At 40.6% G+C, this 26,720-nt stretch overlaps 1 protein-coding gene across 1 annotated transcript in view; it reads left to right on the top strand.

Moving 5' to 3' along the window:
- The first annotated feature begins 3,204 nt into the window (after nucleotides 1-3,204).
- The window catches only part of MOCOS (molybdenum cofactor sulfurase), a 210,083-nt gene continuing 186,567 nt past the window's right edge, over nucleotides 3,205-26,720 (top strand). Inside the window, exon 1 of the mRNA XM_042839828.1 lies at nucleotides 3,205-3,403. Coding sequence (XP_042695762.1) covers nucleotides 3,292-3,403 — 112 coding nt within the window. The 5' untranslated portion in view covers nucleotides 3,205-3,291. The remainder of the gene's footprint in view (nucleotides 3,404-26,720) is intronic.

Below are 26,720 nucleotides of genomic sequence, written 5' to 3' on the forward strand. Positions count from 1 at the left end.
TTTGCCACCCTGCTATTATCATCCCATTATAGCATTACACTTAGTAACCTCAGAAAAGGAAAAGTTACTCTAACTATGAATATGACTGGGGCAAATGGAAAATGCATGTGGTGCTTACTTCAGAAATGGGTCCACCAGTAAGACTTTGATTACTCTTGTCACATAGAAATTTTATGGTAGCCCTTATGGAGATTCAGGACTATATTAGACTTACATGACAGGATTTTGGTAGTGATGCACTAGTAACCAGTAGCTCCCTTGGGATCAGAGGTCATTGCCACAATACATTCAACATACAAAATGCAAACAGAGAGCATTCCGAATTAGTAATTCTTTGTGTGTCCAGTGCTTCCAAGAGGACAGTTCTCTAAAACCAAGAAGAAAAATTGTGAGGCCCTATCTTTATATGAAAGTCTGAATGGAAATTAGGTCCTTCAGATGAATTTATTTTAAGATCAGAAAGCTTCATCCTCAAGAAAAAGGGGCAATTCTGGTGGGGAAAACAAACCTTGGTTTGATAAGGAAGTGAATGTATTTCTCAATATATGGAAATAATGAGGGAATAGTACGTGACAATCAGTAAAAATAAATTGCTCTGGAATTGATAACAGAAAGCTAGAAATATGAGGGAAAATCAATGGCAGGTGTTTCATACACATATTTAGAATTAAAAAAAAAGTCATAGGAATGGCATTGACCCTTGCAAATCAAAACACATAAACAAAAAAAAAAGTATTTGGTGCCAGCTTCTGGTTTAAGAATGTAAGGCTGCAAGCTTAAAGTATTCTACTTGATAGCAACAGTTTTTTTTCAATAGAGGTCTTTTGTTCACTTGGAAGGAAGTAAGGTAAAGCTCATTCAGTAACTAGGTTTTGTGAAGTCATCAATTATGCCAAAAATAATTATATTTTGGATATGTTATGCATTCTAAGTGTATCTTTTAAGAACTATTGAAGAAAGAAGACTGAGGCTGTGTTTTTTCTCTCCAAAAGAAAATTGATTTAGGCTTCAGGTTTCAAGAATTGGTCCCTCACTAGTTTTGAGAGTGCTGCATTTGTGTGAGACTGCTGTGCTCACTGAGAATGGCAATGAATATGTCGTCTTATGACAAAGTTATGATATAATGAAGTACTTCCAGTAATGAACTGAGTATGTATTTGAGACCTGCGGTTGTGGTCTCAGGGGTGTCTGTGGGGTATTACATAAGCTTTCAGGTGAGTGTGCTGTCAGAACTTCTCTGTGTGGATGGATAATGTGAAGGTGTATCTGATGTAGTTTCAGAAAATAATCAGCAGCTTTTTAGTAGCAGTTAAACCCCATTTTTTTAAAGTGAAAAACATGAAAAAGACCTTTTTTTTTTTTTTTTTTCCCCCCCCCAAAGAGAATTTTCAGATTTGTGTGCAGATCCTACAGTTTTCTGAATACCTGTATTTTTAGGCTAAACTGTTAATTATAGTGAAGAAGTCACATTTGGATTCTTGTACTTCCTTCCTCCTCCGTTTCTTTTGCTACTGCTTTGACAAGAATTGTCTTGATTGTTTTTCTGAATGTATTCTAAAATTCTGTGAACAGTGGGAGAAATAAAACCTTGCTTCATTTGGATTTGTACGCTTGTACTCCAACTCCCACTCTGTCACACACACCAGAAGGGAGCAGCCATGCCAAAGCCTCACATGCGCAGGTTGCCTAGTGCCTTTCAGAGCTTATGGTGATCTGAGGACAGAGATATGCTCACTTTCCCTGCAGTAGGAGAACTGGCTGAGGTTCCTCTCCTCTATCCAGCTCCCGATTCTTGTGATGCTTTCCTCATAGAAGTAAGCTGGCAAGCTAGTTCAGGAACTAGTTACAAATGGAAGGAAGAAATCTTTTCTTTCTCTGCAGAGCCTTCACTGTATTAAAACTGAGGCTAAAAATGCAAGTGTGCTGAATGCAGAAGTAGTAGTTGTGAAGTACTGGTTTTGTCCACATTAAATTTGGTGAGTCTGAAACTTTAGGCTGCCTAGCAAGCAGGCCTCAGAGCAAGGAATTCATGTAACTTGGGATGCTTAAAATGTTCATGTAATACATGTTGTGTGGTGTATTACCGTAAGCGGAAACATGTTTATTCTGTGTTGATGTATCATACCAGATTGAAACAGTCATATCATCTACAAAATTGACTGTGCTTTTGCTTTGCTTCTGGTTTTGGCAGAAAATTACTTTGTAATCAACATATGGAGTTACAGTGTTGGTGATGATATGAATGTCATAATGTCCAGACAAGGTCCTGTAGAAAGACATCTGGAAATGAGACACAGTCCGTGTTGGTATACCTACCTTATCCATGAATACAGTCAAGGGTGAACCTATTTTTAGTGTTACAGGGATGCTCTTCAGTGCCTCGGAGTCAGGCCTGTATTCTTAAACTGGACAAAATCTCCTAATATATAAAGTAGGGAGTGCATTAGCACAGTGTTTCCTATCAGCCTTGCTTTTTAATTTTCTCCATTGCTTTTATTCTGTATCTTGAGTGAAAATCTTTACAGTGCTATTTGGACTGAACTTTGTTCTCTGCAGTTTCCTATTTCACTGATGATAGGCTGATAGCATTTCCAGTAAAGAGTCTGTCTGACCAGAAGCCTGATGCAGATCTGCTCTAACGAGTTTTATTTTAGAACTGTGCTGGGGTGGGCGTTTAACTTTCTGCGGATTGAGGGGTGCTCTCCAGAGCTGTGAGTAGGAGATCCATTGTTTTCCCCTTGAATTGGGAAAACCATTTGATGGTTGGAAAGCTTTTTATTTTTTTGTGAGGAAAATGGGAAATAAAAATTATCATAGCCAGAAGAAGTTAGTGTGTCAATGGCTCTGGTTTATTCTATAAAGGAAAGGCATTTATTCAAATGGCTGCAGTTCTCTGATAATCAATGCCATGCTACTGTTTTTGGCCAGCCACGGTCCCATACATTGAGCACAGGGCATCTGTGCCAGATCAGCAGGATGAAGCAGCTACCAGACTTCAAGCATGAGGTGTGAGCCTCGTGCTGTTCAGCAGCAGCCAAAGAAATACTGGGCTCACTGGCCAGCCGCGTCGTTCCGGGCAACACCTGCCCCACGCAGGCGCTGAGGTACGGGGCTCCAAGTTCGGACAGGCGGGCCCGGACCCGGGTGCTGCCCCGCGGGGGCGGGCGGCGGGAGGAGCCGGGCTGGGCGCAGCGCGGGCCCGAGAGCGGCCGGGCGGCTCGACTCGGCCTTCCGGACTAAGTTGACCGCCGTGTTGTGTCCGCCTCTCACTTTTCCGCCTCAGCCCGCGGCATGGCGGAGGAGCTGCTCTCCTTCCGGGCCTTCCAGAGCAGCTGCCCCGCCGGCTATGGCTACGGAGGCGAGCTGCGCGGCCTCCGAGAGCGCGAGTTCCCACGGCTCCGAGGTACCGTGGGCGGGGCGCGGAGGCGTGAGGCGGAGACGGGGGGTGGAGCGGGTGGTTTGAAAAGAGAAGTTTAAAAACAGAAATAGAGGATGTGAGTCCAAGTGGTGAATCGGCCCTGCCTGCCAGCGGCTTGCGGCTGAGGGGTCCCTGTAAATGACTTCTGCAGGTTATGCAGCTGTCTCCTCGCAGATACCCGTGTGTGCGTGCGCCTGTTACTTCAAGTCAGGTGTAATGAAGCTGCTAAAATAAATCGTGTAAAGAGAGGTGTTGATGCCCACGATCTTAGAGTTCCAAAATACTTAAGAAAAAAAAAAGAGGTAAATAACATCAGTGTGGGCATCCTGATTCTTAGGCTGGCCTTACTGTGAGGGATTTCCCACTATTGCATCTTCAGTGCATTTTGTGGAGATCTTGTGATAGAATCTGAGCACAGGTGTTGCATGCTCTAGGAGGACATGGAAAAGAGCTAAATTTTAGCAGCAGCCTGAAGGACTGCACTGTTAGCTAGGAGTCTGTAAGCTGATTTCAAATATCAGCAATGCTAGCTGCATCAGAGATGGCTGGATGACAAACTCGATGGTAAATTCAGGCCAGGATTCTGAGAAATAAGTGAGGTGTTGCTTAGACAGTTAAACAGATGGCTCATCAGAACTCCTGAAAGTCAGTCTTGTTTCTCGTGAGACTCCCTGTTTCTGAGATGAAGCGTAGCTGCTGGTGAGCAGTGCCTGCTGGATGTGCCTGGTGCCCAGCTAGAGGTCACTGCAAAGGCAAAGCATTTGGAGCTTATTTAGCTTTGTTTGGAAATGTTTTAGCTAATGTAGTCTACCAAGCTGTACTTCAGTCATGCTGTTTTCTGAAGTTCCTTTTACCATTTGTAGAATTTTAGAGTGTCTGCTTTTATTCTAAATACTATTTCTGGAGCTTTTAAAAATATTTTTAAAGATTGTAATGTTTTGTTCATAAGTTGTCCATTCATCTTGGAAGCTCCTTGTGTCAATGTGGAAGATTAGTGTCCTGAACTGATGGCTGTCAAAATTTTGTGTTGTCCTACCTGGTGTTCCTGACTTAAAAGTGGGGTCATCTCTCCTGTAGTCAAGAACCCGTGTCTTAAAGTGGCAGTAATATATAAGATTAGATTTCCCCTCTTTTATATGTGTATGTCCAGAGCTGCTGAGTTGGGTTTGCTAAAGGTCTTAACACCTTGTTGTGGATGCTACCACATGGGTTTTGAAGCTCTAGGTCTCTTTTGCCATGCTGCAATAAAATGGAGTTGGCCGATATACAGATTAGGCTCAGTGGTAATGAGTACAGGGGCCTTCTCTGACAAGAAATTAGTGGGTGTTTCAGGAACATGAAGGAGGTGAGGCAGGAGTAGGAGTCTTGGATCATTGCTGGCTTCAGGTCAGCTTTATGGGTAAGTCCTGACTGTACAAATGCTGACTCTCAAGGAACCCTGTAGCTGCTCTGGGTATTGATCTCTGCTGGATGCCTTCCAAACTGCAACACCTCCATGCAGTTAATCCCTCCTGGTAAAGAGCATTATCAACCAGGTCCTGGTTTTAAGTAGTCAACAGCAATGTCTTGCGCTGCCTGTTTGGGATGTGCCTCAAAGATTGTTCCATTGTTAAAGATGTATAATAATTCTGATTCTGCTGCTGACTTAAGTGAACAGAAATTTTTGGAGTCCTTGTCTAGATGGCCATGAATTAAGCCCAAAACTGTATTTGAAGTGCTAGCGATTTATGGACAGCACGTAGCAATAAAGCCTGGTGCATGTCAGCAGTTGCAAAGATACGGTGACACTTGGGGATCTTTGCTGAGGACATCTTGTGCAAATGGTGCTTTCTGGGGAAGGGGAAAACCTTCCTTTTGTGATACAGCTTTCCCTTTATGGTGTTAATACCTCTGTTGTAGCTCTAGTATGAACAGCTGCCCAAGAATCTGTCCAGAGTAAAGTACAGTATATGTGTGCTGGGACACCAGCTGTTGGACTTAGTGTGAGACCAGGCTTTTCTTTCAGAAGTGGTCCACTTGTGATGTTACCAAAGTCTGGGGGAGGTCTGCGCTTGACTGCATCAGAAGGCTCTTGTGAAGCCTGTTGAGGATTTTCCATTCAGTGTCTGTGATGGGATGAAAGGAGGGACTTGAATCAGCAGGGTTATGTCTGTCTGTTTTGCTACAGAAGCCTATATGTTACCTTTTAAGCCAAGGTTTATCTTCATGTTTATAATTGAAGGGCAGTTAGCTGAGGGCTCAAGCAGCCCCTTCTAAAAATATACATGGAGTCTGTGAAACTGATCCCTGTTCTACAGGCAGCAGTGTGTGTGCAGTACGTGACCTTGGCTTTAATCTTGTGAAGAGCATACCCTTATCTGCAGTGTAAATTGTGCTTTAAAAATGGATAAAGAAATCGGCAGGAGTTTGTAGGTTCTGTTGTTAAGTACTGGGAATAAATATGCTTCTGTGATTTTCATCGTAGCAAAGGAAATAGCAGCTTCAGTTTATATCAAGTTTTCAAAAAAGAAAAAAGCTAATGTGATTTATAATGCAGCATTTAGTCCCAAGATACCTTTCTAGTTTTAGTTGTTAGTATTCTCCTCAAAGATAATAATGACCACTTAGTGGAAGCTTTCCAAGAATGGTAAGCAACTTATAGTCCCCAAATAAAAGACACGTAGTGTATTAGTGGTCGTGTGTTCTTTAAGGACTGTTGGCTCTTTATTTGAGCTAAAACACACTGTCACCTTTAATGTCAAATGCATTGCCACACTAAATGTCAGTTGTCTAGAATTAATGCCCTACTAATTTCATGATTTGTTTTAGAAGTGTATGTGTGCTTATATACAACTAACAATAGAAACGTAGCTTGCATGTTTGAAAAAGAAGGGCTAAGTAAGCTTTGAATAGCAAACTGGCCTTTGTTTCCTTAGAACTCAAATGATGTGTCATGAACCAGTCACTGATGCAAGAGTTTGTTCTCTTTTTTAGTTAAGAAATAGTTGTGTACTTGACCTTACACAAAATAATACCTTTTACTCATATCACTAGTAATTATTTGCACTGATACTTTTCCTGTAAGTAGAGAATGGGCTTGGCATGTTTTGAGTGCGTTTCAATTAGTTCTCAGTGGATCTGTTAGGAAAGGTCAGCTCTGTCCTCTGAGAACAGAAGAGCATATTTGTTCTATTGTGTGGGATAACCTCGAGTTTTAGCTGAGTTGAAGAAATGGGAAATGCATTCTGGTGTTTCAGATCAGAGTAATTTTGTTGATAGCCAGCTGAAGCCACTTAGATGAGTGTGTTGTGAGCTTGAAGAACAGGGCTCAGCTGTTGATCTGATTGCAATTGTGGGGGTGTCACCTCAGTTTCTTCACTGGCATGGGAAGGTTATTGCCTTGTCAAACCAGTATTTCCAACAGCTTTATGTCTGAGGTTGGTTGGTTGTTTTGGGAGTTTTTGTTTATATAATTCTCGGAAGAAATCTTTGTATCCTGATTTTATATATATATATATATATATATATATAAAATGCATTATATATATATATTATATTACATATATATATATAAAATATATATATATATATGTTTTTAAGAGAAAACCAGCTCTGGTATCTGTCTTCCACCTCTACTTGTATTTGTTCTGCTCAGTTTCTGATTGTTAATATTTTCTACCTATGAATAAATCTGTTTTTTGCTTGCTTGATGAAGACTGCATGCATTCAACAGAACTCTTGAGTGTTAGTACTTGTCAAATCTCATGTCATTTTAAAAACTATGAGTAATGAGTAAGTTTGACTCACTTTTTCCATAGGCTATGCTTAAGCCATACACAAGGTATGTGGCATCTTATGATCATGTTCAGTACTTTGCTGTGAGTCCCTTGAAGCCCTGGCACCTATCACTAGCCATCATTAATCTAGGCAGCTACTGATGTGGGAGAGATTGCAAAGGTAAAAGGACTTCACCTGTGAGCTGAGATTGGTGGATGTTGATCTAGTGCTTATCTCTGCTGCCCAGTGAAAATGAAACCAACTTGTAGGGGAAGGGTGAGATTGCTTTTGTTGTCTCATTGGGTGACTGAAAGAGCTGCTAACTGTGCTAGAGAATGTTTCTCCCAGTTGCCTCATCTAGTTCATTTCAAACAGAAAAGAAATCTTCAAAACTTCTCCTTCTGGAAAGAGTAGAAGGTGGGGGGAAGAAAAAAAGACTTCTGGATGAAAAATTCCACTAAACTAATTATACCCTTGCTACCCACACTTGGAATGCTAAGTCTTGTTTAGAAATGTTACAATCCTTTTTGAAAAACAAAGACTGAGAACATTGCACTGCCACCCTTCACAGAACATGTCTCAGGTTTTTTGTCCACAATGCTCTGGCTCCAAGGAAGAAAGAGGAAAAAGCTGATTTCGCCTCAGGCTGCATTAACTGGAGTGCAAATATTCAGGATCTCTGTTTTTGTAGCTGCCCATCTGCATGCAGTCTTTTTCTCAACACTGATAAAAGGTGGTGAAGACGCGTGATACAAAACTTCAGCAGGGTGGATTTGGACTTGTTACACTGACTGTAGTAGTAAACCCTGAGGCAGGTACAGGAGGCATCCCAGAGGTTCTCTGTAAAAACTACTTTTTATAGAAATCTAGGATTCAGAAAATGATGCTACATAGATTTTTAGGTATGTAGAATGACTTAAGACATTAGAAAACCTGTATTTGCAGATGTTCAGAACTGGCTCTTTAGGGAGAGTAGAAGTGACTAGTGAGACCTATTATTGAAAAGCTGGAAGCAGATCTTCCTGCTTGCTGTGCAAGGGTTGTTTATGTGCTTCTTGGTGGCTGTGAGATCTCTGGCTGTTCACATGTTCTGTCCTTGCCTGGATATCTTTGCAGCCCCTTGGTCACAGAGTGATATGTTTTTTTGTTTTTGTTTTTGTGGAGCACATTTATGCAGAGAAATAAAGCAAGAGATGCTTTTTATTGAAGGAGGCTGCTGGTGGACAGTTTGAAACACTGGAAGACATTGAGGAATGATGGCTTTAGTATGTGCAGATGGCACTGTAAATAGGAGCTGTGATACGTGTAGTGCAACTGCACAACTATGTGATGATTGTGTTATGAAAACCAATATAGATGCTAATGTAGACTCCTAATACTTCCTTCCTCTTGGTTTCAAGATTTCAAGCTTGCTGGAGTTTAAGAAACATTTGGACAGTGCTCTCAGTCATATGGTCTTATTTACTTTTTTTTGGGTGGTCCTGTGAAAAGCTGGGAGTTGGATGGAATGATTCTTGTGGGTCCCTTGCAGCTTGGGATATTCTGTGATTCTTAGTCAGCAGGAGTTATTTACATATGCTATTATTTAAAGTATTGATATTGAAGAAGAGTCAAATCCAGCTGGTGACCGGTTGTGAGCGGTGTTCCCCAGGGGTCGGTGCTGGGGCCTGTCCTCTTCAATATCTTTATTGATGACCTCGATGAGGGCATCGAGTGCACCCTCAGTAAATTCGCAGATGACACCAAATTGGCTGGAAGTGTGGATCTGCCTGGGGGTAGCGAGGCCCTACAGAGGGATCTGGACAGGCTGGAGAGCTGGGCTGAAGCCAATAGGATGAGTTTCAACAAGGCCAAATGCTGGGTCCTGCACTTCGGCCACAACAACCCCAGGCGACGCTACAGGCTTGGGGCGGTGTGGCTGGAGGACTGCGTAGAGGAAATGGACCTGGGGGTATTGATTGATGCTCGGCTGAACATGAGCTGACAGTGTGCCCAGGTGGCCAAGAAGGCCAATGGCATCCTGGCTTGCATCAGAAACTGTTGCAAGCAGGAGCAGAGAGGTGATTGTTCCCCTGTATTCAGCACTGGTGAGGCCGCACCTCGAGTACTGTGTCCAGTTTTGGGCCCCTCACTGCAAGAAAGATATTGAGGCCCTGGAACGTGTCCAAAGGAGGGCAACAAAGCTGGTGAGGGGTCTGGAACACAGGCCATATGAGGAGAGGCTGGAGGAGCTGGGAATGTTCAGCCTGGAGAAGAGGAGGCTCAGGGGAGACCTCATTGCTCTCTATAACTTCCTGAAGGGAGGTTGTAGTGAGCTGGGGGTCGGCCTCTTCTCTCGTGTCATTAGTGATGGGACCAGGGGGAATGGCTTCAAGCTACGGCAGGGGAGATTCAGGCTGGACATGAGGAAGTATTACTTTTCAGAAAGGGTGGTCAGGCACTGGAACGGACTGCCCAGGGAGGTGGTGGAGTCACCGAGCCTGGGGGTGTTCAAGGAAAGGCTGGATGTTGTGTTGAGGGACATGGTTTAGTGGGAGCTGTTGGGAATAGGCGAACGGTTGGACTGGGTGATCTTTTAGGTCTTTTCCAACCTTGGTGATTCTATGATTCTATGAAGAAGGACCACGCGTGGAAAGTGAAGTGGACTTAGTTTAGACACCAGTGAGTCAGTTCCTGATGGTTTTTCTTTGGTTACAAGCAGGAGGTAGTGCTGAGGAGTTCTTTGTCTTGCCTGTCACGATTCATGGGCTGTTGGTGGTGTGCTCTGTGCAGAACTGATGCTTCAGTTGATCACGGAGCACTGAGTGATGTCCTGCTCTTTGTGAAGGGCACCGCACTTAGTGAGTAGTAGTTGATGATATTATCATACTTCTACTTTGAACAGATTTTTAATTGAAGAGAGGAAAAAAATTCCCACAACTATTCAGGTAATGTTTTCTCTTTATTGAATTGTATTACGCCAAGTAATAGATGTAATTCAGTTTAACTTCAGATTTGGTGCTTTAATACCCATAAAAAATGTCCGCTGCACTATTATGCTGGGTCCATAATTGCCTGTACCTCATAGCACAATGTTTTTAAAACTCTAAGCCTCATTGGGAGTATAGAAGTCTTGTGGAAAAAGCCAAGTACCAAACCTTATAAACCAACTTAGTACTAACCTGGTGCAGTTAATGTGAACTGAGAATACTGATGTGCGTTTCAGAACTGCTTAGTTGGTCAGTTGGGACTAGATTCTTTACAGTGGGGAATAAATTTATGTGAACATTAGATGTTTAACTATACATGTGGAGATTTAAATAAAAAGAGATTTGGAAAGATACTTGATGGAAGTCTATAGATGCTGCAGGGTATCAGACAGCAATTTAAAAAGCTTTACACTTCTAATTAAAAGATAACATTATCTCTAAAATTAATGTCTGTACAAGATGGATATTAGTGTATGCAAGTATTAAAACAAGCCAGTGTTTGCTTTAGTAAAGCATGAGACATTCTCATATCTCTTACTGAAAAACTGGAGATGTTTTTCCTGCAAAATCCCATGTCAGTGTTTTGTTCTTCCTTCCATTGCCTTTGTGTGCTCTCCTGTTTGTCCTTCTCTGTTACAATATTGCTGCTATACTTGAAATCTGTATTGATTTCTTCACATATTTGTGTATTTCTGTACTATGTTACATGTTCTTTTGGTTGTCTATTTTTCTTTTTTTTAATGATGAAATTAAAATGTTTTTTAAACTTTAAACAGGTATGTGTTCCTATCTTTCTGCACATATCAGTTATACTGCAACTCTTATGTAAGATCAAAACCTGGTACGTGCATCTCTTGAAGTTTCCATTGTAGCAGCAATCTTGATATCTGAGCTGTTCCTGAGAATTCAAGGGTATTCCCAGACTGAGGACAAAAAGACAAATGGAGAGATGAGCAGTCAGTTTTTGTTGATCAGCTTGATTCATTGCATACTTTGTTTCGGAGAGATGCTGCAGAGGCATTGCTTGGATGTGAAAAGACTGTCATTGAATTCAGGAAGACCATACTGCAAAGAGCTGCATAGGAATAAAGCACTGATATGAAAGGTTGATAAATGGTGAGGCAACACGGTATATTTGCAGAGCAGGAGGCTAGTGGGTTGCTTGACAGAGAGATGATATTTAGGAAGTAGGTTGTTGAGCTCTCAAATGTCTTGGGCTTTTTATAATAAGATGTCTTGGACCAAGTCACAAGAATATTCAGGGTAGATGTGCTGCTTTCTATGATGCTAAAATATTGTAAGGTGGCTTTGGTCTGTTTTTCTTTTTTTTTTTTCCCAATACCTTGCAGAGCTGAGAAACTTAAAAGTGCAACTAGAAAAAGATTATTTCTATGAATATGTCAGCTTGGGGTTGGTGTGGTATTATTACCCTGTCTGCATACTGATCTATGTACACAAACAGTTTGGATCCAGTCACAAACCAATTTCTGTCACATCTGTTAACAGGAGATGTGGTGCATAGAGGTATTAGGGAAAAGATGGTGTTGAGAGCTGAAGGTGTGGAAAAAGGATGTCAGAGTTATGGAGAAATGGGCATATGGTAGAGCAGGGAGGCATAAAGACAGACCACAACAAAGCAAAAAGTCAGGCTCCATTAGTTTCCTTGCTAATGAGGCAAGTTGTTGCATTCCTGAAGTACTCTTGGCAGCCTGGGTTGATCCCCTGCAGTGGTTCTCCCTGGCCCTTCAACTCCTGTCCTGCGGTATTGAAGTGATGGGCTGGAGGCACCTCCTGCAGGGATGTGAGCCTGGGCAGGCAGGTGCTGTAAGGCAAGCATGCAGGAAAATGTTGGTTTCTTTTTACTGGTAGTGAAATACCAGTATAAAATTGGAAGGCAGTCTTTGGGAGATGAATTGTACTTTCCATGCTGTTTTATTTTCCCCCATTGCTTTGAAGGTTACACTGACTCACTTTTCCTTTCTTGTAGCAGCTAGGTGAATATGCTTTTTACAAGGGAAGCAAAAAGTTGTGCTTTCTGTGCTCATTCAGCTTAGCCCCTGGCGCAACAGGATCTAAATGCTTTTAAAGAAAGAAAGGAACATGACTGGACAGAATTTTTGTCATTTGTGGTCTTTCAAAAGGCAGAGATCCAAGGGTGTGATCTTGTAGTGCTGTGGTTAACTGATGAAGGGCAATTACACAGCTAAACTTCTGACAACGTGTAGAATGATGTCCTAATTTAAAATTTGGAAGAATGACAGGAAGCTGTTTTGAACAACTGTTCATTAGGTTAATGTGGTGCAAATTAATTTCATTAATGCAAAATTAAACACCAGCTATTACTATTTGTTCCCCTTTGTGAAATTATTAACAGGTGAGGTGAAGTTGCACAGTAAGGAAGCTCGTCCTCTGATTTCTTCTAAAGGATGAAGCTGAGGCCCACAGTTGTCCTCATTTTTGTCCATGACACTCAGTGCGTTGAAGTTGCCAGCATTTAGTAATTTGAAACTGATTATATCAGTGATGGGTGATGATGCATGTTGCCTTTTTTCTTTACAAAGATATGAAACAAAGAATTTTTTTGAATGTTGAGTGAAATACAAGCGTATAATAGAACTGTGTGAGTTGGTGACCTTCAAAGATGCTTTCCGTCTAACCCCCCCCACTGCAATAGTCAGGGCTATGAGTGTGCATATATTTGTGTATATATATATGTATACTTATATGATTTTGTATATATATATATATATGCATGATATATATGCAAAACAGCAACAGTGCCATTCATTTCCCAAGCAACTTACTCTGGACTCATGTTATCTGTTACAATATACTATATGTGTATCTGACTATTTCTTTTAATATAAACAGTTGTCACAAAATATTACTTAGCCACTCAATGGAAGCGTGTGACTTTTTTGAATGCTGCTGTCGGCTTTGATTCATCACATACTAGGAAGATATTTACTACTTTTACTTACAGATTTAGTCAATTTAGGAGCATATAAGCTCAATGAGTAGAGTTCTTAATACCCTGTCTGATCTCACTTGTGATGGCTTTGATAGAACGTGTTGTCTGCTGATGAGATCGGATAAAAGCTGATAAATAGAAGTGGCTAACAAGAAAATACATTCTACTTGATGGTCTGAATAGAATAAAATCTAAGACAGCATGCAGAAGGAGCCTTTGCAGCCATAGACATATTTTTCACCCTTGCGTAAACTTGTTACTATTACATAGCTGGGTAATGGGACACAATGCTCAAACAAAACTGTACTGCACTCTTTTATTACTGAGTCATAGATTTCCCGAATAATTTAAACACTTGATAAACAAATGGCATCTTTTAAATGCATTCCCTTAGGCATGTGAAGTATTGTGGCCTAAGGGTGCTTATGAGGCGTAGCACCACCTTATCCTAGGTATTTAGTGACAGGTACAATGCTACAAAGATAGCTTAATACGAATGCAGGATGATGTCCTTCCAGAAAAATATGTTTTGTTGTTGGTGGAAACAAAGAAACCCATAGATGCTTTAAATTCACAAGAAGCACATTGGGAAACTCACAGTTTGTAAGAGCTGTGCATAGAACTTTTCTCAAAATGTGATCTTAGACATGCAGAAATCCCATCTAAGGAGTGGGTGCAAAGGTGTATTTAGAAGATAAAATAGGAAAATAAAAACATCACTGCATCTGAACTCCATTATAATTGGCATTCCTTGTTTCCTGGGACAATGTAGTCCATGTGAATGATGCTTCCCCAGTTTTTTTCCATTCTGTTGTTTACAACTGTTTTGACTGAGGAGGGTGTCAATGCCAGCTCTTCCTGGTAATAAAATTAAGCCATTTTTAGTATTTTCTATTTAATGTTTAATCAGTAAACTGTCCTAGCATCTCTCCTAAACTCACAGAGAACAAAAATATAGAACAAGGAGAGAGGAAAACTATGACACTTAAAGGGACAACAACTCGCTGTGTACTTTAAATGATTCCAAGTCATCTTAACTTGCAAAGTTGGAATCTTTATGAGAACCTCCTTTCTATTCTCCGTGGAAATTCTCATAGCTGTAAGTCTGTCATTTATCAGGGAAGTAAATTGCTGTTTTTCCTGAAACTGTTCCAAGTTCGTGTTCTTCTGAAGCTGAATTTGACTAATAAGTCATGGTGTGATGAAATTCTATCTATCCTTTGTCCTTTAGGGTCTCTTTGAGAGTAATGGAATAACTTTTTAAATTATCAGAGAACTTGTTTTTCTTGAACAAAGGTAACTTGGAATAAAGGCTTTGATTGTGGATTTAAGTGTAGATTTAGCTTTTCATTAATTAGAATAGCCACTGCTAATGTGCTTAAGGATTGCTAATGTCTTTATAGTGTTGATGAGGTTGCCGTGCATGGAAGCAATTCCCCTATGAACAAACCACAGTAATTGAAACTGCAACATAAAGGAAATGTGTTTTTTAGGAAATGCCCTTTTCTGTGTTTTTTTTCTTTCTGTTAATAATAACAGTATGACTTAATGCTATGATATTTTTCTTGAGAGTGATTGATCATCAGTGATTCCCATTGCAACTCCATTCTTTAAAGCCTCTCCAGCATCTGTACAACCTGAGCTGTAGGAATAGAGAGGGCATGAATGAAAGGAAAGAAGATAGATTTCTAGTGAAAGAAAGTAAGCCTCTTTAATGTTCCTTTCATGGCTTGTTGTCAAGTCTAGTTTTAAACCTCCCATCTTCTATTTCTTTAGAGGCCTGTGGTTTTTAGTGTGGAAAATAGAATTGAAAATGGTCTTTGGGTGATCAACTGCAGCTTGGGGAAGAACCAGACTTCTGGCAGCAGGGAAGGAAGTAATGATGACTTTGTGAGGAGCTGCCTTGTGTTCAGGCTCAGAGAATCTCATCTGCTGGGCACAGGAAGCATTACTGTGCTATTTCTCCCTCTTATTAACTCAAGCCAGCTCTCGGTTATCCTTAGGAGCCTGTAATAATGTGGGGTTGAGTCCGTCAGGAGTTATGGAAAAGTATAAAGTTACACCAGTGCTTTTCTTCTGTTGAGGGTTTTCTTTCCAGCTGGTGTTTTTAAAGGACTGGGAGAAACGTCCCACCCCCTTTGGAAATGTCACAGTTAAAAAGGCCTGCTTTCATTGAGAACATTCATATATTCAGACTAGCTCTTAATGAAAGGTAATGTCAGCTTCTTAGCTCATAGGAGCTGGAGCTCACTGCTAAAAAATAATTGTGAATAGCTCTGTTCGTTTAAACACATGGACTGTGGAGGAGTTCACAGTGTGCAAAGGCTGTCTGGAAGCACCAGATCGATACTCCCAGCTTTGCATCACTGAGCATGACAACTCCCAAGAGATTAAGGAGCTGTTACCATCAAAACTTTAATCAGTTTTTCTTCTGTTTCTGCAAGTACAGAAAAAGATGGGTGTACTTGTGAATTGTCTTGGGGATTATGCTGCATTGCTTCTGGATAAACTTCAGTGCCTCTGAAGTGAGGGGAACACAGCACCAGATTATCTTGTGACAGCTGTCAAGTTTCCAAAGGTGTCTGATGAGATCTTCAAATCTTAATGCTCAATACTTTATGGATACATCCAAGCTGTAATATGCCACCCTTGCTGCTGTTTCCTCCCAGTCTGGTGGTAGAAATGTGATTACACACAGAGCTGATCAAACAGCAGGTAACTGAAGCAGATAGTTGTGAATTATTAGATTTCCATGTTAAATGTAGAACTGTGTATAACCACAGAATCAGGGTGGCTGCGGCCGGCAGGGACCTGTGGATGTCATCTGGTTCAGTCCCTGTGCTCAAGCAGGGCCGCCTGGAGTAGGCTGCCTCTTCACTAAACAGTCATTACAATGGCTGTGTGTGTGTACGTATATAAACTTGTATGACTGTATACATACAAATTCAGGAATAATAATCTGAAAAGAAGAGATAAGAAGGGAAAAAAAAACCAGAACCAACAATTGTGGAGTCCAGACTGAAGATTCACAGAATCACAGAATCACAGAATCACCGGGGTTGGAAGGGACCTCAAGGATCATGTAGTTCCAACCCCCCTGCCTAGCAGGGCCACCAAACACACACATTCAGATCAGGTTGCCCAGGACCCCGTCCAACCTGGCCTTAAACACATCCAAGGACGGGGCATCCACAACCTCCCTGGGCAGCCCGTTCCAGGGCCTAACCACTCTCCTTGTATAGAACTTCCCCCTAACATCCAACCTAAATCTTCCCTCCTTCAACTTGGATCCATTTCCCCTAGTCCTGCTGTTGTCAGCCCTTTTGAAGAGTTTACTCCCCTCGTGGGTGTAGGTTCCCTTCAGGTATTGATAGGCTGCAATGAGGTCACCCCGCAGCCTTCTCTTCTCCAGGCTGAACAAGCCCAACTCCCTCAGCCTGTCCTCATAGGGGAGGTGCTCCAGCCCCCTGATCATCTTAGTCGCCCTCCTCTGGACCCTTTCCATAATCTCAATGTCTTTCTTGTACTGAGGGCTCCACACCTGGACACAGTACTCCAGATGGGGCCTCACAAGAGCCGAGTAGAGAGGGACGATCACCTCCCTGTCCCTGCTGACCACCCCTCTCCTGATGGAGCCCAGGATCCCATTTGCCTTTCGAGCTGCCAGAGCGCACTGCTGGCTCATGTTCAGTCTCTCGTCCATCAGGACCCCCAGGTCCTTCTCTGCCGAGCTGCTCTCAAGGACCACTCCTCCCAGCCTGTACGGGTGCCTGGGGTTCTTCCGGCCCAAATGCAAAACCTTGCACTTTGCCGTGTTGAACCTCATTAGGTTCACCCGAGCCCAGCCCTCCAGCCTGTCGAGGTCCCTCTGAATGGCATCCCTTCCTTCCACCGTATCAACCGCACCACTCAGCTTGGTGTCGTCAGCAAACTTGCTGAGGGTGCACTCAATTCCCTCATCGATGTCATTAATAAAGATGTTAAAGAGCACCGGTCCCAAGACAGACCCTTGGGGGACACCACTTGTTACCGGCCTCCACCTGGACATAGAGCCATTGACCACCACCCTCTGTCTGCGGCCTTTCAACCAAGATTCAACCTTTTTCTATTCAATGTCATTCAGTTTCACACTGACTTGAAGAGCAAGTTTGGGCTTCAGCAAGAATTAGTATCTTATACAGTTAGAGTCCCAAACCTGATGGTATGCCATTACCAACTGAATGCCACAATGTTGAAGTTAAGCTGGAAGTCAATATAGAGTGTTAAAGAAAACAAAACAAAACAAAACCTTGTGGTATTGTTCATAAACAGTTGCAAGCATGGAGAATAAAGGAGTACAAATCTCTATCCCATTAAGAGTTTTCATCAGCAGCTCATATTGAAGTGTGTCAAAGGAAGACCATATCATTGTCCCTTTTTTTTTTTTTTTTTTTTTTGGTGGAGGAGGATGCACAGATACAGTGTGGTTGTTCAGAATGTGTAGCAGTTGAATGTTGTTCAGCTGCTGAAAGCCATTGCAGTTCAGTGCATTTGATCTCCTTGCTCTCAAATTTCGGCCGCAGACAACTTAAAAATCCTAGTAAAACGTATTTGCCTGTGCTGTTTGCTAATTGTATTACTATTAATAATATGTATTAGAGGCTTGCTGTTTACTGTTATTCAAGTTAGAACATCTTCTGTCTTTTGCTTAAGACTATAAAGGCAGATTTTCTTTTACTGCCTCTTCTGTTGCTTTTTTTTTTTCCCCTCTTGTTTTATTCAGAGTATAGTGGAGCTAAATTGAAGCTGACTGTTCAGTATGTCTGTCTGAGGGCAGGGATTTATGATCGTTCCATTCTGTGTGGGTATGAGTTCCAGTCCACTGTCAGGATTCACAGCAGTGAAAGATTCTTCTTTTCTTGTGGTACTCTTCACCATTATTTTGTTACTGAGGAGTATAGCATTTGAGGAAGGTTGCCATCCCAAATGGAAGTTGGTTCTTGAATTGCTCTCTAGGAACTTTGAAGTAATCAGGATGCTTTGGCAGAGGACTGCTTAAATAAACTATTTGTCTGATAAGCAACAGCAGCAAACATAGGAATGAGTAATCTGAGTGACAGTGCCTTCATAATAGGAGATTACAAGGTCTTAATGGCACCTGATTTTTTTTAATTTGTTATTACATGTCTGTGGTTAAAATATGAGAGGAATGAAACACAAATTTCTTTTTTTTTTTTTTTTTTTTTATAGAGAACTGGCTGTGAGGGGCACAGAATTTTATCTGTTTAAGCTGTGCTTTTTTATATTGGAGAGAAAACATACTTCAAGAATGGCTATCTATAACTCAGGATTATTTAAGACCACTGATAGCACTCGAAGTTCTTTAACACAATATCAGGAAAATCTGAGTTTCTGTTTTTGTATGATAATTCCTTTAAAAGGATTGTTTCTTGGGAAATTTTGTAACACCTCGTATCTTCACGAGGCTCACTGAAGGAAGTTGCATCGTGTGCATCTGGGGAAGGTACTTGCTTCCTTAGGGGTGTGCCTGGGAATAGGCTTGAAGCTGACTACTGGCGAGTCCTCAAGTGTTAGCCACTGTAGTCAATTCCTCTGTAACTCATAAGGATCGCCCTCTTGTCCTCAGAGAGAATAGCTGGAGCTGCAGCCCCCTCCCAAGAGGTGAAGCAAAGCTTATGTCTTGTGGTGCCACCAGCAATGATTCGTTTTGTACATCTTCTGCATGGTAGTTTTGGTGAATAGTATTTTGTCACTTTGCTAAATATGAATGAACTTCAAATGAATTTCACCTTAATGATAAATAAGTTGCTTTAAAATGCAAGAGATAGGAACCAAGTATGTACTGTAGCCTTAAATTTACTTGCTTTCAGGTTGTGTAGTAATGTTATGGCCAAAAGTACAAATATGACAAGTAGACAGTTCCAGGGTAACACATTACTTGTAGTTGTGGTTCTTAGACTAGTGAGTCTGTGGAGGTATTTGAGAATTAACAGCACAGAAATTAGCTCTGAGATATTAGTAAATGACTGCCTTTTCCATTTATGATATTACCATTTGTTATTAATTTGATAATTCATTGCCATGAATGAAATTCATCTCACTTAAAATTCCTCTCCATCCTTGCTTCATGTTACAGAATTAATTGCTGGATTTCTTAGCTTGAGTAACTCTTTGTTTGCCATCTAATGTGTTTTTCCTATGTAAGAAATAGGTGACTAGCCATCTCTGGTTTGCCCCGCATCAGCAGGAGCAATTAGAAAGAGCAGACTGGGAAAGGTCTACAACTCCAGCACTTCACTGCTGGATAGCTTCAGAGGCTCTAGGTAGGAAATAGCTGCTTAGTTTCTAGTTAGGCAGTATTTTCTAGATAGGATGTGTTGTCATAAACTGACAAAGATGTACTGTATGAATGTGGAGTCTAATTTTGTCACTTAGTCAAATATGACGAGACAGTACAATCTGTGGCTGAAGGCCTTGACTTTTAAGCATGTAATGCTTGCCTGGGTTCCTTGACACAAAATGCAATAGCTGATGTTTTGGCACAGTTGTGATTTTTAAACTCAGAGTTCAGAGATGAGGGAAACCAGGGAATATTTGTTGTTTCATGTATAATCCTTCTTCATTCTCAAAGCTAGTGTAGTGTTAATGAGGCCATTTGTATTTAGTGCTTTGAATAATTTATGGTGAAATCATAATTCTCTTTCATTTTTAATGTCATTAGTATTGAAAGAAACCCTTTAATTGAGAGGAATTAAAGCAGATGCACGACAGTGAAGTGCAGCAAAATATTCTTTAGGTATGTGTTTATCAAGTTGGGGTAAACGTGTAACTTCTTTAATGTTGGGCCTATAAAAAATGGAAAAAGCAACTGTGAAACTCATTTTTTGCAGGACAGAGATTTTTACTAGACATGACAATCTGTATATCAGTAATATTAGTCTGTTATTGGGTTCGTGATACTCGGATATTTGTGAGTACTACCAGAAATATATTAACTTCTCAGGTATCTCCTATCCTACTTTTTAAAAAATGTGGCAAGAATACATTGTATTAACATAGCTGGTATCTACTAGAAGGTAATCTGTTTACTTTCTGAAAGATACAAAAAATATCCCATTGACTTCAAAAGAGTTTTGGATTATCCTTTTATTTGTTTTGTAAATGAAACAGGGAAGAGATATTTTGGTGTTTAAAAGAAGCCATGAAACGCTTTGCTATGATGCTTGACTTTTTTTTTTTTTTTTTTTTTTTTTGGATAGCATGGTAATTTGTGGAAGTTGAGTAGTACCTTAGAATGAATAAAACTTTGTGCCTTGAAAGAGTTTTGTGTCTGTAATGTCATTCTTATAAGCAAATGATTGATTTTTAAACTAATGATGTAAGGGAAACGAACTGGAATTATTGCATTGGTTTCCATGTGGCTTCTCTTGCTTTATACCAAAATGAGTGAGACTGAAAGAAGGTGTGATGACTTCTTGGTTATTGCTTGACTGGAAATATCAGAATGTACAGTTGGAGGAGCAGTGTGGAAGAGAGAGAAGGAAGATAGTCTTCCAGAGTCGTATGCTTTTCCTTATGTTCTTCTATAAGAAGCAACATGAAAACACTAATTATCACCTTCAAGTGTTACTTCTACGTGTTTATTCATATAATCATCTCAGTAGTGTACACCAAGACATCTTTCCAAATATATATTTGGAAATGTGTGTAACACATCCTTCAAGGAGCCACTCAGTCACCTTGATATCTTGGTACCCTTCTGAAGAAGTGGCTGATGCTACTTGACTGTAGCAAGGTGATCTGTCACCTGCAATTGTAACCCTTGTTTGTGTGCATCCTACTCCTTTTTGTTGGTCTCTGAACTTCTGGAGAGTGCACACAAACCCCCTGGAGTCTAAAGATGTCCATAGGTGCCATTGGAGGGGAGGTAGCAGTACACATAGGCCAGCAAGTCAAGAAAGAAAGCTTTCTGTTGTTTCAAAGGTTGCTTAAGCTTCTGTGCAGATGACAGTATAGCTCGCTAGCTTGGCTTGGAACCAAAAAGGTAATTAGCTCAGTACATCTAGGAAGTGCTGATTTAGCATATTTGTTAATGGTTTAACTCAGCCCAACTGAGCCCATAACTAATTCAAAGGCTCTGAATCGGCTGCTGTTGCGTATGCTCATGTTTGAACGTAGTCCTCTCTGTTTCACAGAGGTAAGGTCTCTGTGAACTGAAGACAGAGTTCTGCTTTGGTTATTCATTGTAATACAATTAGAAATTCAAATAGATATTGGCTGGATTCCTTTTCAGTCACTGGACTTTAGAAAAGGTATTTCTGTCCCACTGCGACCCTGCAAAGGTCAAAGAACTCTAATGAATCTGAGGCTGCCAATAGATTGCGAGTGTTGGGAGGTGTGGCTGGAGGAGGAAAGAAGTGAAGTTTCGTGTTCAGGTGGTTCTTGACAGCCCCTGCATGTTAGTCTGCCCTTTGCTTTTGAGAGTGTATTTTCAGTCTTTAGGATTCCAGCAGCGCAAGGAATGATAATGTCTGTGTCCAGTGAAAGGTAATGTCTGGAAAAGCCACAGACTTGTTCTAAAAAGCTGCATGACAATAACCAGCAGTGGATTTCTGTTGTCTGAAATTACTTTTAAAGTAAAGACCAAACCTCCAAACCCTGCGTGTTGCATGGTAATGGTCACTTAACAAGAAAGCCAAACGTAGGCTCTTATGTCAGCACTTCAGGAGACTTTCTTTTTCTTTTAGTTTCCTAAAACACAATGGGCTTTACCAAAATTAAAGAAAAAAAAAAAAGAAAAAAGAACAAAACAACCAGGGGATATGCTGAAGTGGCATGTTATTATAAGTAAAAGTGGGCCTGTGTTAAGCAGGTTTTCTCTTGCATATAGCTATGTTTGAGGTTAATCGTTAGGAGATTGATATTTCATTTCTTTTGTCAAAACTAGTTAGCACAGCTCTGCAGCTGTCATGATTTTTCGCTATTGTGAAAAGCTTTGTTTTACTGTAATGCTACTTTGTGATAAACAGACCTCATTCTTGGCACTTTCTTGGAAATGATTGTTGAAGGCTTTGAATCTGTGCTTGGGAAGGCACCTAATTAATGGAAAATAAGCTGTAGGAACTAATTTAGCTCAAATATAAGGAGGCATTAATAGAACACTTACACCAACATGTAATTGCGTTCCTGCTAAGTTATTGGTGGAAGCTTATTTATGTCTCTTAGATTTATTTATTTATTTTTTTTGCAAAAACTGTTGTTTCCCAGTTGGATGATGCTTTTTGTGCTGAAGTATTATGATGTTTTTGGAGGCATTAGAAAAATAGTTATTGAATATTCTGTATTTCTTTATATTCTCTTCTCAAAACAAAATAAAATAAGAAATAGATATATTTAATGTGCGATATTAGTGAAATCAGCATCTAATGCAGTCAATGAGCTTTAGTAAAGGTAAGGTAATAGCGTAATCTTACCATTTAGGTTGCTTTCTATTTGAATAAGGGAAGAAGTTTTACTTGAGAAGCGATTTGCTTCAAATTATTATGAAGTGGAAGTGTATGCAGTAGAAAAGTTAGTCATTTTTCATAGTGATGTCTCATCTCCATAATAAAACACAAGGATTTTTATGTCTTATTAAAATGAAATTCCCACCAGATGTTATATTATATCTTAAGTAGTAGATGAAATACTGAAACACATGTATTTGTTTTTTCCAGTCTAGAAACAGAACTGAAAAACAGTTAGGAACAGTAAGTCAAGAGATATGGATGTGTTAGTCTCAGGACTGATTTTTTTTTTTTTTTTTTTTTTTTTTTTTGTATTAAGGTGAGGGAAGTAAACTTTGGCTTTCTGAAATTCTATGAACTTTTCCTGAAACTTGCTTTCCAGAGAGAGAAGAACAAGGTTACTACTTGTGGTTGTGTTGTTTTTAATTGTTCTGTTCTTTCAACCTTAGTTTTTCCTCCTAGTGTTTTTGGAAACCAGTAAAAACATTTTGAAAGCTTTCTGTATGTTGCTGTATATTTCATTTAATGTATTTTGCAGGGGATATTTAAAGTCACTAATTTGGATTTTGTATGAATCCAATTGATTCAGGCCACAGAGCAAGAAATAGAACTAACTAGAAAAGTCAATTTCGAATATTATTTTGGCATGTTGTTGTAAGCCTGTCTTTTTATAGCAATAAAAAGAGAAGGTAATGAAGGCGGATGTAGAATAAGAGTGTTTAGCTAATGACCATTAGTATTAAGATTCCTTACATATTGCTTTCTCCTGTCGTGTTGCAACTGCCAGTGGAAATTCTGGATGCTGCTTTCCTGCACAAAAGCGAACATTTTTGTGAAAATTTCAGCAAAACCAACAAAAACATTTTGTGGTAGTAGAAGAACAGGAACTGTGTTCTCTTTGAACTCCTATTATTTGATCAATTGCATGAGAGAGAAGAGGGGTAAAAGGAGACTGAAAGATAGCATCTTCAATAAGGACGTGTGAAAATGGGTTTTGGATTGGGTATGTTGCAGTTTGGAGGCTTGCATATCTATGGATCACTTGCAATTTGTATTTTATCTGGAGGTGATGAGGTAGTAAGCTGCAGTATGTTATTTGCTTGTGGCTGAGGTACCTCTGAGTCATGCCCAGAACTAAGGAAGGCTTCAGCAAGAACCTGAAATGCAACCTGTTACAGGAGCCTGTGGAAATAACTGTACTGGCAGCAGTCGATATCTAATCAGGCCCTAGTGGGCAAAAAGTGAGCCTGTTATAAAACTGCATTACAGGTGGGCTGCATGAACCAAGGTAGATGCTCACTGACCCGTTTGCTGGGGTCTCATTTAGCACAGGAGCTCATAAATGATGAAATTTGACAGCACGTACTCTTTTTTTTTTTTTTTTTTTTTTTTCCTGCAGCTGTGAAAGATGCATTTCATAGGGCTGGGTATGACTTAAATATAAAACGCTTGCTTTATTTAGTGCTTGCAAGGCCTCAATACCAGCAGGCTGTCAGCTCTATGTAGGGATACTGTAAACTATATGTGGGCATAGAACAGAGGCAGGGCTTATTGAAACTGGGTTTTGGCCACCTAATTTTGTAGAGTCTGAGCGGTCCCTGCTGAAAAGTACAGTGAAGATGGTGTATGATATTGACTGCAAACTGTTTTGATATTCTGACTGCTTTGCTGAAGCTAATAGTGCAATAAGAACGAATAACGTGAACTAACAGGAAGTGGAGAGAACTAATGGGAAGTTAATATGTATAAATGTAGTTGAATATTTCATGCTTTGCTTTCTTACTCAGTTCATCATGTCAAACACTCAAGTACACTAATGAAGCACCGATTTCCCACAGAACTCAGTATCTGGCTAGCAACCTGTGAAATATCGATGTCTTTCTGCGGGTTGCTGGGTTGACCTGGGAGCACTCCAAGTGCTGTTGAGCTCAGGGTGGCAGTTGGGAGCCAGGTTCTCCTCCAGTGGTACGGTGACTCTTCAGGCTTTTGGTCTGCAGCCTTGTTGCTCAGGTACTGTGCTTTTGGGGTCATTTGAAGAGCTCCTGATCCTAAGCAAGGGACACAAAATGTTGATTTGTCTAGCAGCGTATAGGTGACAAGCATGTCATTCAGAAAGCATAATCTAGTTTTGATAGCTTTTGTCTATATTGATGCCAAGTAAGAACTGAAGATATAAATAACAAGTAATTGACCATATTAACAAAATGCTAGGTATGTTCTGTTTCAAACAAAATCCACTCTCAAGCTGTATTAGTAGCATTTTCTTTTCTTTTTCCGTTTAACATTTGGAGATTTTTTTTTTTTTTTTTTTTTGCAGGGCCAGGATTTTTATCCATCTGTGAGGTGTGTGGGCATATCAGTGACTGTATCATCCTGAGACTTCAGGTGCTTTTTTCAAGGTTAGATACACAGCATAGTTAGAGCTGCTTTCGGCATTTAATTTAGAAGCAGCTCTTATACAGTCAGTGAAGAGTGAGAGCAGCCTCTGAAGGGCACCTGACATAGATAGTGAGACTAACTTGAAGTGGCTGATGTGATGCTACCTGTTAGCTACTTGGTGGTCCAGAGGATAGCTCACTTTCCTTTGTAGACCCCTCTCCTCTCTATATTGTCACTTATTAAACTTGGGTTATTCCAGTTTTGTCGTCGTTGTTTTGGCATGTGGAAGTCTTATATTTATCTTTTGACAGATAATGCTGTATTTTGCCTTCAGCTTGTTTTCATGCAATCGATTTCATACTGTTTGTTGTTAATGTTGCTGCACTTAAGATAGATACCATCTCCTCAGGGCTCTGCCTGTATGTATTTCCAAGCAATGTTTTGTACATAATCCCACTGAATTGTAATTATATCTGTCAATCAAACTTGATGATTCCATTTTATTTTTCATTATGGAAGCTTTGGTAGCCTGACTGACAGGCTATAATCAGTTGAGAGGGGGGTTCTGCTCTGTCTGAGACCTGGGAAGCACCTGTGGGGCCACGGCTAAAGAATCACAGGGTTGCAAAAGGTTGAGGAAATGAGGCAGCCATGCACAGAGCAGGTAAATTGGTTATTTTTGTGGTTGATGTACAGTTAAGACTCAGTGATGTATAGCATCAAGAACAACATTAACGATTAAAGGAATAGGTCACATAGCAGAAGAAGTCATAATATAGCTGAATACAAGCTGGATGACCAGGCGTAGGTTCTCCAGTGGTGTAGGGAGGAGGACATCTTGGGATTGCCTGCATGCTCTCTGTTCTCCTCTGGTTAGGCTGTCTACAGCATGATAACCATACACTGAGTTTCCTAATTACTAGGAGATCTAAAAGTATACATGCAAAATAGGAGTGTTAAATTAAACTGAATAGTCACCCAGCGTACTGGAGTACTGTATCCACTTCTGGGCTCCCAAATACAAAAAAGACAAGGATCTCCATGAGAGAGTCTTGTGGAAGGCCATGAAGATGATAAAGGGCCTGGAATATCTCCCCTGTGAGGAAAAGCAAACTGGGTCTGTTCAACCTTAAGAAAAGATGACTCAGAGGGTATCTGGTTAATGTTTGTAAGTATCTTAAGTGTGGGAGTCAAACAGACATGGCCAACTTTTCAGTGGTCTGTGGGGACAGGACAAGGGGAAATGGCCATAAACTGGTAGTTCTGCCCCAATATGCTAAGGAACTCTTTTCAGTGAGGGTGATGAAGCACTGGAACAGGCTGCCCACAGAGGTTTGGATTCTCCCTCTCTGGAGATATTTGAGACTCATGTGGACACCTATCTGTGCAGCCTGCTGTAGGGGGGCTGCAAAGCAGTGCAGTGGGGTTGGACTCGATCTCTGGAGGTCCCTTCCAGCCCCTACAGTTCTGTGATATCTGAGGCTGTGCTTATTGCATGCCTGAAGTTTTACAAAGAATCAAGGTATGCGGAGATAGTGAATATTTGTTCTACATGTGAATTTTAACACAGAAGAAAAACAGGGGACTATTTATTTTGCAAGTGGAGTTCTTTGTTCTTTTTTTCTAATTTTGAGCAGGAAAGACTTGTTCACATTTGTTTCCAGGGTGTTCTGTATGTAGAAATAATTTGCAATATTAGCATGTGATTATTATAGCATATG

Source organism: Centrocercus urophasianus, unplaced genomic scaffold (assembly GCF_019232065.1).
Source record: "Centrocercus urophasianus isolate 14NV4802_14NV808 unplaced genomic scaffold, USGS_Curo_1.0 seq_11, whole genome shotgun sequence".
Taxonomy (NCBI): domain Eukaryota; kingdom Metazoa; phylum Chordata; class Aves; order Galliformes; family Phasianidae; genus Centrocercus; species Centrocercus urophasianus.